General features: G+C 37.1%; 1 protein-coding gene across 1 annotated transcript; it reads left to right on the forward strand.

The window, feature by feature from the left end:
* The first annotated feature begins 447 nt into the window (after positions 1–447).
* Positions 448–2,770, forward strand: LOC108478069 (uncharacterized). Its single transcript, XM_017780501.1, has 3 exons — positions 448–502; positions 1,823–2,556; positions 2,651–2,770. Exons 1-3 carry the CDS (start codon positions 448–450, stop codon positions 2,768–2,770), a joined length of 909 nt encoding a protein of 302 aa, XP_017635990.1.
* The last annotated feature ends 14,101 nt before the right edge of the window (positions 2,771–16,871 follow it).

The raw sequence follows: 16,871 nt of genomic DNA on the forward strand, positions 1-16,871 counted from the left end.
GAAGGAAACAACTCCACTGTCGATGGAGAAGAAGAAGAAGAGGTGAAGACCCCTTTGAAAAAGGAAAAGGCTGATTCCGACATGTCCCTCCCCTCCCCTAACATCTCTGATTTCACCATTAAGCCTATTGTCCCCAAGCCGAAGCATAGCGCTAACGATTCAATCTGAAAGCGAAACAAGTCACCGTCAACTGCATCCTCCGGCGTAAAAGAAGAGGATTTTGTCGAGAGGAATGTTGAGGTGATTGGGAGAGAGAAGATGAAAGAAAGGGATAGGGGAGTGGCAGCAGCTAAAGATTAAGCAGTATGAGGAATATTTGAAGAGCTATCACTAAAGCAGTTTTGAATATCATGAAGGGGGAGTGAAATTTAGGTGGAAGAAAAATATTTGTGTTGTTTTGGCCTCAACCTTGACCTTATGTTTCTTGATATGAAATTTAATACAACAATGCTATATTTTGATCCTTTTCGGCTTGATGTAAATGCTGGTGCTATTAATGGTGGTAATTCAATGTTCTCAACGCTGAGATCTTGAGCTGGAAATAAATCCAACTTGAATGAATAACTTTTGTTAATGTTAATTTATTTATTTTTAAATTTATTCGTGTTCGGTTTATGTTCGTTAAAAATTTAAAATTTTGTTTATTTAAAATTATATGTGTTTATATTTGATTGTTTAATATTCACGAACAATGTTAATAAATAAATAAACACACATATATTATTTAGATATAAAATAGTCAAATATAAATATAAATAATTATATTATAAATTAAATAAATACAAACCAAGATAATTTTATTAATATATATTAATAAAAATAAATGAGTTTTAAGATAATTTTATTAATATATAATAATAGAATTTTTACAAAGAAAATATCATTAATAAATAAATAAGTCATAAACAAGTCAATAAATGAATTTTTAAATGGGCTTGTTCGTGAACATAGACGAACCGAACACACATCTGTTCATGTTCGTTCGCTTATTAAACGAGCATAAAAATTTTATTTATACTGCTTATTTAGCTTAATAACCAAATATAAATGAACGTTATACTAACACTTCACTAACATTTCATCGAATGTTTTGTTCATTTACACCCCTACTTATATTCAATACACTATTAAATTACTTTTAATATTTTAGATTAATCTCATTTAACTAGTGTTACAATTATATATCAATTAAAATTAATGTTTAACACTATAAATGTTAACAAAACATTTTCATTCAAAATAAACTAAAAAAATCATATTTTTGTTATGAAATATTTATGTGGATGTCATTATCAACCCCATAAGTTATAAAACTCTTCCTATACCCCATAAGTTATGAGACTTTTCCTATACCCCATTAATATGGGAGATAAAAGGTCATGACCCTTTACATGCCCTATAATAATTAGAGAGTTACTTTTAACCCCTATATATATGGGGCTCATGTACTCATGAAAAATATATATAAAAAAAAGATACACTCTCTCTTCTATATTCTTTCTACACTCCTTCTTCTATCACATTTTAGTTTATTCTTTCTTTATTATTTCACAACACGTTATCGGCACGAGTCTCTAATACAAGAAATCAAGGCCAACAAATTTTTCCTTAAAGATTGCCGAAGGACGCTTAGGTGAAGTAAGGGTAACAAGTTGATCTATTTTATTTGCATATGTGTTATTTCATTTGCATATTAACATGTTTTATTTTACATTATTGACTTGTATATTTTATCTTATAGTTTTATAATGTCAAATCTTACAAAACTCGAATTTTGTGGCTCTGGACATCACTGGAAATAACTATTTATCATGGGTACTAGATGCTGAAATTCACTTAAATGCAAAGGGTCTTGGTGAGACTATTAAGGAGGGAAATGAAGAAAGTACACAAGATAAGGCCAAGGCCATGATTTTCCTTCGCCATCACCTCCATGAAGGTCTAAAGACTGAATATTTGACTGTTAAGGACCCTCAAATTCTTTGGGCCAATCTAAAGGAAAGATATGACCACCAGAAAACTGTGATTTTGCCTAAAGCTCGTTATGAGTGGCTGAATTTAAGATTGCAAGACTTTAAGTCTGTTAGTGATTATAACTCGACCATGTTCAGAATCACTTCACAATTGAATTTATGTGGAGAAAAGATTACTGATGCAGAAATGTTAGACAAAACATACTCAACTTTCCATGCAAATAATGTTGTCCTGCAGACACAATATCGTGAAAAAAGCTTCCAGAAATATTCTGAATTAATTTCTTGTCTCCTAGTGGTGGAGCAAAACAACGAGCTGCTAATGAAAAACCATAAATTACGCCCAACTGGCTCTGCTCCATTCCCTGAAGCGAATGTGAGTTTACACAATGGGCAAGAATTAAAAGAAACACACCATGTAAATAGTAGTGTGCGTGGCCATGGTCATGGCCGAGGGCGTGGCTGCGAACATAGATATGGATATGGTCGAGGTGGTCATTTTAAAAATTCATATTCCTACCAGAAGTGGGATCAGAAAAATGGTAACAGGGAAGAGAAAGAAAAAGGTGAAAATGTGACTAATGTATGCTATCGTTGTGGAGGAAAAGGACATTGCTCTTGTGTGGTGTCACACACAAAATCATCTAGTTGATCTTTATCAGCAGTCCATAAAACAGAAGGGAAATAAAGTAGAAACCAATCTTGTGTATAAAGATGGCGAAGGTGATTTTGATGATGGCAATGCAACCTACTTAGAAGTGGCTGATTATCTTTCTACCCCTGAAGGAAATTATTAAGGCCACAAATTTGGATAAATAATAAAATAAACCTCTACTACTCTATGATTCATTTAGCAACTTTAATAATGATGTTATGATCTTTACTAGTGCTATGTTTTATGTGATAATTTTGTTTTATAGACCTTTTCGTAATTTGAACTTTGAATACCTGTTTTCATCATTATGTGTGACATTTTGTGGTTATTTTGTTTCTTTGAAGAACATTATCTCGCAAAGGTAATCAGCTATGAACGGTGAAAATATATGTCTAGCAGACAGTGCAACTACTCACACTATATTGAAAGACAAGAGATATTTTTCTCATTTAATAATGAAAGAAGAAAGTGTGAGCACTATATCCGTAGTACAACTATTATAGAAGGCTCCTAAGAGCAATTATTTTATTACCAAGGGGAACAAAAATTGAAATTATTAATGCATTATACTCCCCTAAGTCTCAAAGAAATTTATTGAGTTTTAAAGATATTCTCCAAAATGAATATCATATTGAGACTTTAAACGAAGGAAAATTGTGAATTCCTTCAAATTACGAGTATTGCGCAAGGCAATAAATAAATTGTTGAGAAATTGCATGCATTCTTTACTAGTTTGTACTATACAAAGATCAGTTCTATAGAAACACATGCTATAGTAAACCAGAAGTTTACTAATAACTTTGTTCTTTGGCATGACCGGTTAAGCCATCCCGGTTCAATAATGATGCAAAAAATAATTGAAAATTCATGTGGACATTCATTGAAGAGCCAGCAGATTCTTCACAACATTACATGTGCTACATGTTCACTGGGGAAATTAATAATCTGACCATCACCAGCTAAGATAAATAACGAACCACTTACTTTTCTTGAGTGAATTCAAGGGGATATATGTGGGCCTATACATCCTTCATGTGGACCATTTAGGTGCTTTATGGTTTTAATCGATGCATCGAGTAGATGGTCTTATGTATCTTTGTTATCAACTTGCAACCTGGCGTTTGCGAGATTGCTTGCTCAATTGATTCGATTACGAGCCCATTTCTCAGATTTTCCTATTAAGACCATCCGTCTTGATAATACTGGTGAATTTACTTCTCAGTCTTTTAATAACTATTGCATGTCTATTGGAATAAGTGTTGAACATCCTGCAGCTCATGTTCACACAAAAAATGGTCTAGCAGAATCTTTAATAAAACGAATTCAATTGATAGCAAGGCCATTACTTATGAAGTTAAAACTCCCAATCACTGCTTGGGGGTATGCAATTTTACATGCAGCTGCATTAATTCGCATTAGGCCAACAAGTTATCATAAAGTCTCCCCCTTACAAATAGTTCATGGTCAGGAACCAAATATTTCCCATCTAAGAACATTTGAATGTGCCGTATATGTTCCAATTGCTCCACCACATAAAACTAAGATGGGACCTCAAAGAAGGTTGGATATATATGTTGGATTTGAATCCCTATCCATAATTAAATATCGAGAACCATCTACAAGGAATCTATTTACGGCTCGTTTTGCAGATTGTCATTTTGACGAGTCAATTTTTCCAACATTAGGGGGAGAAATCAAACAGCCGGATAAGAAAATTAGTTGGAAAGAGTTGTCATTAGCTCATCTTGATCCTCGAACTAAGCAATGTGATTTAGAAGTTTAAAAGATTCTTCATTTACAAAGTTTAGCTAATGAATTGCCAGACGCATTTTCTAACCCAAAGAAAGTGACTAAGTCACATATACCAGCTGTGAAAGCTCCAATAAAACTTGATGTCCCAGAAGGACAAAATCGAGTTGCTACTGAGTCTAATACATGCCTGAAGCGTGGTAGACCAATTGGTTCCAAATATAAGAATCCTCGTGTAACGCCCCAATTTTTGGGAATTCTGTGAATGTTGGCATAGGTTTAATTATGTTTGTGGGCCTCTAGAAGGCCCAAGCTTAAGATAGAACCCGGTAATTTTAGTTAATTTTTGTTCCATAAGAAAAAGGGAGTGAAATTATGAAATAGGACTTATGTGAAAATGTTTGAAAATGCTATAGGCTAAATTGAGGTGGCCAAATAAATAGGAGTGCAAAATAGGAGGATTTGCATGACAAACCTCCCATTTTACATGAAGTGGCTAGCCATCATGTTGTTGTAGACAATATGAGTACTTGATATCCATAATTTATGGTACAAACTGATACAAATTGATAATGGGTTAGGTAAATGTTCCATGATAATGGATTAGGTAAATATTCCATGATAATGGGTTAGGTAAATGTTTCATGATAATGGTTTAGGTAAATGTTTCATGATAAGAAATTCATGTCTTTTGTATTAAAGAATTAAATGGATGAAATATGAAGTTTTATTAAAAGAAAAAGGGGTGAAAAGAACAAAGTTTTGTCCATCTTTGTTCATCATAGCTGAAAGTTAGAGAAGAGAAAGGAGAGGAGAAAGCTCTTGAGTATTCGGTCACTTGGGGAAGAAAATTGAAGGTAAGTTCATGGTAGTTTGCTTCTATCTTGATGTTCATGAGTTCTTCTTGATTCTATCTTAACTCTTGAAGCATATTTTGATTTTTAGTTGTGTTGTGAGCATTTAGTCATGAATTAAAATGAAGGAAATGGTTGTTGTTTCATGTTCTTTTGATGAAAAATGGAAGATAGGTGAAGTTGAGCCAAACAAATGAGCATGCATGTGCCTTAGATGCTAAAGGGAAAAATCGGCTAACATGTTGTGCTTTAAAATGATGAAATGGAGATTATGCTTAAGTAAAAATCATAGATATGTGATGATTGATTGGTGATATACATGTTTAAATAACATGCATGCAAGATAGGTGTATGAAAGAGTGATTTGGTAATAAATCTGCTTGGGACAGCAGCAGTAACGTGAATTTGGAAAATCACCATAAATTGTGGGAGATGAATTAGAAGCTTAATAAATTATGTAATTAAAGCTTAATGAGTCTAGTTTCAAATGGAATAAACGAGAACATATTTTGAATTCTGTACAATGAGAAATTTGATTCGTAATGAAGTGTGGTCAGATTAGTCAAACAGTGAAACATGGGAAACTTTGAGAAAAATCTGGTATTGATTGACTAAACCAAAAATTCTGAAAATTTTATGGATAGAAGATATATGAGTCTATTTTCAAGGAAAATTAACGGAACTTGATTTGGAGTTTTGTAGCTCCAGTTATAAATAATTTAGTGACTGTTGCTCAGGAAGACAGCTTGCAGTGAAATTATGATTATGTGGTAAACATTGACAAAAATTTGTTAATGAGTTGCTTATTAATTTCTTATAAGCTTACTATGATCTGTAGGTGTGGTTGGCCGAATATTGTAAGGGGTTAATACGTAGTTTGTATTTGAATAGTTAGATTAACGTGTTAGTAATCCAATTGTAGGCGGTTCGTGTGTGGATCTCAAAGATATCGTCGCAAATGTGTGTAACTAACACCCTCTTTCTTAGTCTAGATCGGCAAAAGTCGAAAAGTCGAAATGCTTAAAACCGGTATTTTGTAGATTTACGAGTGTGCAAATGCTCGTGAGGTAAATCGATTAATGTTTTTGGTAAGTGCAATGTTTGACCGCAAAGTGCATGATTTCTATGCCCTCAATATTTTTGGGCTTAATGGGCCAAAATTGGAATGATGGGCCAATCTGCCCAATTCGGTAAGAACCCTCGATGCGTGATTACGTTAGTACGTGAAAAGTAGGAATATGCATGAAAAACCCTAAAATAGATAAATTACTGAAATACCTTTAAAAGTGGAAAATTTACAATTTTACCCCTAGTAGATAAATTACCAAATACCCCTAGGGTTAAATTGACCTAAATGCATGTTTGATCGTTGTTATTTATCGCATGCCATGTTGTTATTATCGATGCATGGACTGGGATATTGACGGAGAAGTATCGAAAGTGGCTTGTCCACGATCTTGGAGGCTTTGCCTCAATTTATCGTTAATCGAGCATCAAGGTCGCAATCGTGGAGTGTTGAAATGGGTGGGTTGAGCTATTCCCACATGGAGTGTATGGCTGGTAGGGTGGAGTGTAGTGGTTGGTGGGTTGAGTAGTCTCCCAAATGGGCTTGCATATGTTATTGATGTTGCATGTATTTTGAAATGGGCCTATGGGCCATACCGTTATCTGAATAAGGGCTAAGGCCCGCTTTATTGTAATCTGAAAGGGCTCGCCCAAGATCACTTATTACCCAAATGGGCTTGCATATGTTATTGATGTTGCATGTATTTTGAAATGGGCCTATGGACCATACTCGTTATCTGAATAAGAGGCTAAGGCCCGCTTTATTGTAATCGAAAGGGCTCGCCCAAGATACCATCACTGAATGGGCTTAGGCCCAATGGGCTTGAGTGACTTGGACTTTGAATGGGTTTTCCTTACACACGAGTTTCCCAAACTCACCCCTTTATTTTCATCCACGCAGAAATCCCCAACCATAGTGGGCTTGGAGTCGTGAGGGAATTTGAGTGGCCACCCGCTCAAAGTTTGATTTTCTTCCGTGAACTGGACATCCTTTTAATTACGTTTGAGGTTTTGGGCTTTTAAATGTAATAAGGCCGCCTATTTATTTTTGATGGTTTTAATATGTATTACTAAGATAGGTATTACTTATTTTAACTGTTGAAACTGGATAGCTTTAGGCGCTTTTCAAAAACAACAGTTGATTTCAAAATAACACGACAACAAGCAAAGCTTCCGAATGAAAGTATTTTCCAAAATTAATCACTTTTCCTAAAATGACTTAATCAAATCGGTTTCCTAGAAATATCCATGACGTTAAGGTGTGGCAATGGCGATGCATGTCTCAGGATTGGATCCGAAGGAGCTTGGTACTTAGCAATCAGATGGTCTCACCACCTCTTTTCCTGGTTTCCTACCGGTGCATGCTTCCATTCACTTTAACCCTTAATGAATTAATCTTTTGAACATCAAGTACGATTTTCTAGACTTAGAATGAAAATTTTTTTTTTACGTTTTTGATGTGGCATGCCTGATCCGGCCATAACTTCTGGGCCGGGTTTGGGGTGCTACATTTAGTGGTATCAGAGCCTAGTTACAACAACTCGGCTGTGGAATGGGTTTACAAAATTTAGATCTTGAAAAAAATTTATAAAGATTGTGAAAAATGCGATTTTCAAAATTTAGATCTTTAGAAGGTGGCATTCAATCTCCTACTCAATCTCGTAAGTATTACTCGAACTCTTCCGAATATTTTTCTAAATTATCTGTTCATCATCAAACCCTACTAGGACACTCTAGATAGGATGATACTGAAACCATAGGAAAATCGATAAGAGATTGAAGCGTAGCTAGACTTGATTCTGCGAAAACAAACTCTCAACTACTTATGCGATTCATAAAACATTTGTAATAAACATTGGAATATTAATTGATGCATAAAAATTTGTAATCAAGATAATACGATATGAGTACAAGAGGCCGTGGACGTGGCGAGTAAGTGCTCGAGCGAGATCTTCGTCTTGAGACATATGCCTACGGTGGATGCACCGTACCACCGATAATAGAGGTAGAGTCTCATGATCGCGGTGTGGGGATGATGCTCTATCGTAGGCAATGCTTCGAGTTCGGAAAGGGTTACGGACAAGTTTGGGCAACGAAATTCGAGGATCGATTTAAATGACTCGCTAACGGAGCGGAGATCGTTAGGGCGTGTCGGTATAGCCCGAATGTGGCGGAATATTGGTTGGAGGCCACGAACGGATTATGGACAACTTGGACCGCTCGAGGAGATTGTGAGTGGGGTATCTCGTACTAAGTCCTTTAGGTCACTCGGTTAGGGTAGACAAAGCGTATAGGATATACCCTTAGAAACTCAAGGTAAGATTTTCCTGGAGATCGATGGAGTTACTGTTCGGAGAGTTTGATCTTATTTTGGGAATGGACTGCTTGTTAAGCATAAAGCGACTCGGATTGTACTTGCTAAACGAATGGTGTTAAGGACCACAAAGGATGAGGAGGTTATGGTGATAGGTGAGCGAAGGGATTATTTGTCCAATATGGTGTCGACATTAAGAGTCGAAAAGTAGATTCGGAAGGTTGTGAGGTCTATTTGGCATTTGTAAGTCGGTTAGAAGAGGAGGGCCGATAAAGGGATAAGGTTAGGACCGTAAAGGAGTTCCAAGATGTTTTTCCGGAGGAGCTTCTGTGATTACCTCCGAACCGAAGTTGAGTTTGGAATAGATTTGTTGCCTGGAACGGCGTCTGTATCCATCGCACCGTATAGAATGGCACCGAAGGAGTTAGTGGAGTTAAAGGCTCAAATTCAAGAGTTATTGGATAGGGGCTTCATTAGGCCAAGCATATCTCCATGGGGAGCACCAGTGCTATTTGTGAAGAAAAAGGACGGGACAATGCGCATGTGCATCGATTACCGCCAGTTGAACAAATTGACGATAAAGAACAAATACCCTCTGCCAAGGATTGATGATTTATTTGACCAACTTAGAGGAGCTTCGTATTTTCCAAGATTGACCTTCGATCCGGATACCATCGCTTAAGGGTAAAGGAAGTGGATATTCATAAGACAAAGATTCGTGACTCGATATGGCCATTACGAGTTTACGGTTATGCCGCTTGGGTTGACGAACGCACCGCCGCTTTCATGGATCTAATGAATCGAGTGTTCCAACCTTACTTGGACCTATTCGTGGTAGTTTTCATCGATGATATTCGGTATACTCGAAAATCGAGGAGAAACATGAGGAGCATCTACGATTGTCTTTGCGCAAGTCTTTGAGAGAGAAGGAACCGTATGCAAAGTTTAGTAAGTGTGAATTTTGGTTGCGAAGTGGCTTTTCTAGGTCATGTGGTTTCATTGAAGGAATTAGAGTGGATCCTCGAAAAATTGAGGCGCTTCGGGATGGAAGCCACCAAAATCGATGATCGAAATTCGGAGTTTTCGGGTTTGGCGGGCTATTACCGAAGGTTTGTAGAAGGATTTTCTCGATTGCTTTTCACCATTGACGAAATATTAAGAAAGGGTAGCATTTATCTGGACCGAGTCAAAAAAGCTTTTGACCATTTGAAAAAGGTATTGATGAAGCACCGTGTTGATTCAACCGAGTCTGGAAGGACTTCACCGTGTACAGCCGATGCGTCACATGTGGGGTTAGGATGTGTCTTGATGCAAGAGGGTAAGGTGGTCGCTTATGCTTCCCGACGCCTTAAGTCTCATGAAGCGAACTACCCTACGCACGACTTAGAGCTAGCGGGGTGATCTTTGCGTTGAAAATCTGGAGATATTACTTATATGGAGAAAAGTGTATCATATACACGCACCATAAGAGCCTAAAGTATCTGTTAACTCGAAGGAGTTAAACCTTAGCAACGAAGATGGGTAGAGTTGCTTAAGGATTACGATCGTTCGATTGAGTACCACTGTAAGGCTAACGTGGTGGTGATGCGTTGAGTCGAAGGGTTGTTTCTGATTTGAGATCCTTGTTTGCACGTTTGAATCTGTTTGATGATGGAAGTCTGTTAGCAGAATTGCAAGTGAGGCCTATTTGGACTAAACAAATTAAAGAAAAAGCAGTTGAAGGATAACTCGTTGATTCTTCTGTTTGACAAGTTGAGAAGGGTGAGAATGAGGATTTTGGACCTGAATCTTTGAGGAGTTTTATGCTTACGAGGAAGAATTTATGTTCAAGGACTCGACTTGAGAAAGTCAATATTGAAGGAAGCTCATGGAGGACTTTGTGCCATGCATCCCGGAGGGAATAAGTTGTATCACGACTTGTGAGAACTGTATGGTGGCACAGGCTTAAACGAAAGTAACGAGTTTGTGGAGAAATGTCGACATGCCGCAAGTGAAAGTGAACATCAATTTCCTTTTGGATTACTGCAATCGGTGAAAATTCCATTGTGGAAATGGGAGAGAGTCACTATGGACTTTGTGAGTGGGCTACCTTTGACACCCACCAAGAAAGATTCGTGTGGGTAGTGGTGGATAGGTTAACAAAATCGCCCATTTCATACCGATTCGACTTGATTACTCCACGCAAAAGTTGGCTAGGTTGTATGTGGCGAGATAGTACGACTACATGGAGTGCCGGTGTCGATTATTTCCAATCGAGACCCTAGGTTTACATCTCGGTTACGGAAGAAGTTGCGGAGGCATTGGGTACACGTTTGGATTTCAAGATCGCCTTTCACCCACAAATGATGGACAGTCGGAGAGGGTTATTCAGATTTTGGAGGATATGTTAAGGGGTTGTATCATCAATTTTCGTGGAAGTTGGGAGGACTACTTGCCATTGGCGGAGTTTACATACAATAACAGCTACCAAGCAAGTATTCAGATGGCTCCATATGAGGCACTTTATGGGCGGAGATGTCGTACGCCTACGTGTTGGACAGAGTTGGGTGAACGACAAGTGCTTGGACCAGAGTTGGTGGTAGATACTGAAAGTAAGGTTAAGTTGATAAGAGATCGATTAAAAGAGGCATCTGATAGACAGAAGTCGTATGCGGACCTAAAGCGCAAAGAGATAGAGTTCGCGGTTGGGGATATGGTTTTTTTAAAGGTTTCACCTTGGAAGAAGATCTTGAGATTCGGCAAGAAAGGCAAATTGAGTCCGCGGTTTATAGGGCCTTATCGAGTTCTTAAGCGAGTAGGGCCGATGGCGTATCGCTTAGAGTTACCACGAGTTAGATGTAATCCATGACGTTTTTCATGTGTCTATGTTAAGACGATATCGATCGGATCCCTCACATGTTGTGCCAAAGGAGGAGATTGAAGTAAGGACTGATTTGACCTTTGAGGAAGAACCCATACAAATTTTAGATCGAGAGGTTAAAGTTCTAAGAAGGAAGTCGGTTCCGTTGGTAAAAGTACTGTGTGGCGTAATCATGGGAGGAAGAAGCTACTTGGGAATTAGAAGAGACTATCGTCAACAATACCCTCAACTATTTGGATCGGGTAAATTTCGAGGTCGAAATTTCTTTAAGGGGTAGAGTTGTAACGCCCAATTTTGGGAATTCGTGAATGTTGGCATAGGTTTAATTATGTTTGTGGGCCTCTAGAAGGCCCAAGCTTAAGATAGAACCCGGTAATTTTAGTTAATTTTTGTTCCATAAGAAAAAGGGAGTGAAATTATGAAATAGGACTTATGTGAAAATGTTTGAAAATGCTATAGGCTAAATTGAGGTGGCCAAATAAATAGGAGTGCAAAATAGGAGGATTTGCATGACAAACCTCCCATTTTACATGAAGTGGCTAGCCATCATGTTGTTATAGACAATATGAGTACTTGATATCCATAATTTATGGTACAAACTGATACAAATTGATAATGGGTTAGGTAAATGTTCCATGATAATGGATTAGGTAAATATTCCATGATAATGGGTTAGGTAAATGTTTCATGATAATGGTTTAGGTAAATGTTTCATGATAAGAAATTCATGTCTTTTGTATTAAAGAATTAAATGGATGAAATATGAAGTTTTATTAAAAGAAAAGGGTGAAAAGAACAAAGTTTTGTCCATCTTTGTTCATCATAGCTGAAAGTTAGAGAAGAGAAAGGAGAGGAGAAAGCTCTTGAGTATTCGGTCACTTGGGGAAGAAAATTGAAGGTAAGTTCATGGTAGTTTGCTTCTATCTTGATGTTCATGAGTTCTTCTTGATTCTATCTTAACTCTTGAAGCATATTTTGATTTTAGTTGTGTTGTGAGCATTTAGTCATGAATTAAAATGAAGGAAATGGTTGTTGTTTCATGTTCTTTTGATGAAAAATGGAAGATAGGTGAAGTTGAGCCAAACAAATGAGCATGCATGTGCCTTAGATGCTAAAGGGAAAAATCGGCTAACATGTTGTGCTTTAAAATGATGAAATAGAGATTATGCTTAAGTAAAAATCATAGATATGTGATGATTGATTGGTGATATACATGTTTAAATAACATGCATGCAAGATAGGTGTATGAAAGAGTGATTTGGTAATAAATCTGCTTGGGACAGCAGCAGTAACGTGAATTTGGAAAATCACCATAAATTGTGGGAGATGAATTAGAAGCTTAATAAATTATGTAATTAAAGCTTAATGAGTCTAGTTTCAAATGGAATAAACGAGAACATATTTTGAATTCTGTACAATGAGAAATTTGATTCGTAATGAAGTGTGGTCAGATTAGTCAAATAGTGAAACATGGGAAACTTTGAGAAAAATCTGGTATTGATTGACTAAACCAAAAATTCTGAAAATTTTATGGATAGAAGATATATGAGTCTATTTTCAAGGAAAATTAACGGAACTTGATTTGGAGTTTTGTAGCTCCAGTTATAAATAATTTAGTGACTGTTACTCAGGAAGACAGCTTGCAGTGAAATTATGATTATGTGGTAAACATTGACAAAAATTTGTTAATGAGTTGCTTATTAATTTCTTATAAGCTTACTATGATCTGTAGGTGTGGTTGGCCGAATATTGTAAGGGGTTAATACGTAGTTTGTATTTGAATAGTTAGATTAACGTGTTAGTAATCCAATTGTAGGCGGTTCGTGTGTGGATCTCAAAGATATCGTCGCAAAATGTGTGTGTAACTAACACCCTCTTTCTTAGTCTAGATCGGCAAAAGCCGAAAAGCCGAAATGCCGAAAACCGGTATTTTGTAGATTTACGAGTGTGCAAATGCTCGTGAGGTAAATCGATTAATGTTTTTGGTAAGCTGCAATGTTTGGACTGCAAAGTGCATGATTTCTATGCCCTCGATATTTTTGGGCTTAATGGGCCAAAATTGGAATGATGGGCCAATCTGCCCAATTCGTAAGAACCCTCGACGTGATTCTGTTAGTACGTGAAAAGTAGGAATATGCATGAAAACCCTAAAATAGATAAATTATGAAATACCTTTAAAAGTGGAAAATTTACAATTTTACCCCTAGTAGATAAATTACCAAATACCCCTAGGGTTAAATTGACCTAAATGCATGTTTGATTGTTGTTATTTATCGCATGCCATGTTGTTATTATCTGATGCATGGACCGGGATATTGACGGAGGAAGTATGAAAGTGGCTTGTCCACGATCGGAGGCTTTGCCTCAATTCTATCGTTAATCGAGCATCAAGGCACAAAATCGTGGAGTGTTGGGTGGGTGGGTTGAGCTATTCCCACATGGAGTGTATGGCTGGTAGGGTGGAGTGTAGTGGTTGGTGGGTTGAGTAGTCTCCCAAATGGGCTTGCATATGTTATTGATGTTGCATGTATTTTGAAATGGGCCTATGGGCCATCTTCGTTATCTGAATAAGGGCTAAGGCCCGGTTTATTGTAATCTGAAAAGGGCTCGCCCAAGATCACTTTATTACCCAAATGGGCTTGCATATGTTATTGATGTTGCATGTATTTTGAAATGGGCCTATGGACCATCTTGTTATCTGAATAAGAGGCTAAGGCCCGTTTATTGTAATCTGAAAAGGGCTCGCCCAGACCACTGATACTGAATGGGCTTAGGCCCAATGGGCTTGAGTGACTTGGACTTTGAATGGGTTTTCCTTACACACCGAGTTTCCCCAAACTCACCCCTTTTATTTTCATCCACGCAGAAATCCCCAACCATAGTGGGCTTGGAGTCGTGAGGGAATTCGGAGTGGCCACCCGTTCTGAAAGTTTGATTTTCTTCTGGTGAACTGGACATCCTTTTAATTACGTTTGAGGTTTTGGGCTTTTAAATGTAATAAGGCCGCCTATTTATTTTTGATGGTTTTAATATGTATTACTAAGATAGGTATTACTTATTTTAACTGTTGAAACTGGATAGCTTTAGGGCGCGTTTTCAAAAACAACAGTTGATTTCAAAATAACACGACAACAAGCAAAGCTTCCGCAATGAAAGTATTTTCCAAAATTAATCACTTTTCCTAAAATGACTTAATCAAATCGGTTTCCTAGAAATATCCATGACGTTAAGGTGTGGCAATGGCGATGCATGTCAGGATTGGATCCGAAGGGAGCTTGGTACTTAGCAATCCGATGGTCTCACCACCTCTTTTCCGGTTTCCTACCTGGTGCACAGCTTCCATTCACTTTAACCCTTAATGAATTAATCTTTTGAACATCAAGTACGATTTTCTAGACTTAGAATGAAAATTTTTTTTTTACGTTTTTGATGTGGCATGCCTGATCCGGCCATAACTTCTGGGCCGGGTTTGGGTGCTACACCTCGAAAAAAGAAAGGAGCAAAGATTAATGATAATGAAATCAAAGAAAAATGATTATACCGGGATCTCCTGAAGAGACTATAGATATGACTGGAAGAATAGCTTCAGAAGAAAATCAGGTACCTGACAATGAAGAGATCTTTATTAATTATGTCATGTCTGGTATAAAATGGAACCGAAATCAAATCGACGTCGATGATATTTTTGCATGCAATGTAGCACTAGATGTTATAAATAATAAAGAGGATTATGAACCAAAATCGATTGAGGAATGTAAACAAAGAGATGATTGGCCAAAATGGAAAGAAGCAATTGAAAATGAATTGAAATCGCTAGCGAAAAGAGAAGTGTTTGGACCTGTAGTCCGTATACCTACAAGTGTGAAACTAGTGGGATATAAATGGGTTTTTGTGCGTAAAAGAAATGAAAAGAGTGAAATTGTAAGGTATAAAGCACGTTTAGTTGCACAAGGATTCTCACAAAGACCTGGAATTAATTATGAGGAGACATATTCTCCTGTGGTGGATGCAACTACATTTAGATTTTTGATAAGTCTGGCTATAAGAGAAGGGCTTGATTTATGCCTAATGGATGTAGTAACAACTTATTTGTATGGCCCACTGGATACTAACATTTATATGAAACTCCCTGAAGGATTTAAACTGCCTGAAGCAGTGAGTTCAGGTTCTAGAGAACATTATTCAATCAAATTGCACAAATCCATTTATGGATTGAAACAATCCGGACGCATGTGGTATAATCGCCTAAGCGAGTATTTGTTGAAAGAAGGATACAAGAATGATCCAATTTGCCCATGCATTTTCATTAAGAAGTTTGGATCTGGATATATAATTATTGCAGTATATGTTGATGATTTGAATATCATTGGAACTCCTGAAGAGATCCAAAAGACTGTTGAGTGCTTAAAGAAAGAATTTGAAATGAAAGACCTTGGAAGAACGAAATTTTGTTTGGGGTTACAAATTGAACACCTAAAATAAAGAATCCTTGTGCATCAATCAACATATATTGAAAAGGTGATAAAGAGATTTTATATGGATAAGGCACATCTAATAACTACCCCGATGGTTGTAAGATCACTTGATCCAAGTAAAGACCCTTTCCGTTCTCACTTGATCCAAGTAAAGACCCTTTCCGTCCTCGGGAAGATTGTGAAGATTTTCTTGGTCCTGAAGTGTCATACCTCAGTGCAATTGGGGCATTAATGTATCTTGCTAGCCATACCGGACCTGATATATCTTTTTCTGTAAATTTGCTAGCAAGATTTAGCTCATGCCCAACACGGAGACATTGGACTGGAGTAAAACAGATATTTCGTTATCTCCAAGGCACAAAGAATATGGGTCTATTTTTCGCTAATAAATCAAAGATAGAGTTGATTGGTTTTGCAGATGTAGGATTTATGTCAGATCCTCATAATGGAAAATCACAAACTGGATATGTTTTTACATATGGAGGTACTGCAATCTCTTGGTGCTCAATGAAGCAAACATTGCAGCAACCTCGTCTAATCATGCAGAAATCATAGCAATCCATGAAGCAAGTCGTGAATGTGTATGGCTAAGATCTATGATCCAGCATATAAGGAATAATTGTGGTTTATCATCTGGAAGGGAAGCTACAACTGTCTTGTTTGAAGACAACACAGCATGCATTGATCAGCTCGATAGTGGATACATCAAAGGTGACAGAACAAAACACGTTGCACCAAAATTCTTCTTCACTCATGACCTTCAGAAGATTAAGGAGATAAAAGTTAAGCAGATCAGTTCAAGTGAGAATTTAGCAGATTTATTCACTAAGGCGCTTCCTACATCAGTGTTTCAGAAGCTTGTTTACTACATTGAAATGCGTCACCTTCGAGATCTCAAGTGATGTAGCCATTAGAGGGAGTTAATA

The sequence above is a fragment of the Gossypium arboreum genome, chromosome 12 (assembly GCF_025698485.1).
Source record: "Gossypium arboreum isolate Shixiya-1 chromosome 12, ASM2569848v2, whole genome shotgun sequence".
Lineage (NCBI taxonomy): Eukaryota > Viridiplantae > Streptophyta > Magnoliopsida > Malvales > Malvaceae > Gossypium > Gossypium arboreum.

Bases quoted from the DNA above. Each gene is read 5' to 3' on its own strand.
- LOC108478069 (XM_017780501.1), top strand. From the start codon at position 448: ATGCTATATTTTGATCCTTTTCGGCTTGATGTAAATGCTGGTGCTATT. The intron at 503-1,822 runs GTAATTCAATGT...CATGGGTACTAG, and splicing joins TGCTGGTGCTATTAATGGTG to ATGCTGAAATTCACTTAAAT. The intron at 2,557-2,650 runs GTATGCTATCGT...TCCATAAAACAG, and splicing joins AAGGTGAAAATGTGACTAAT to AAGGGAAATAAAGTAGAAAC.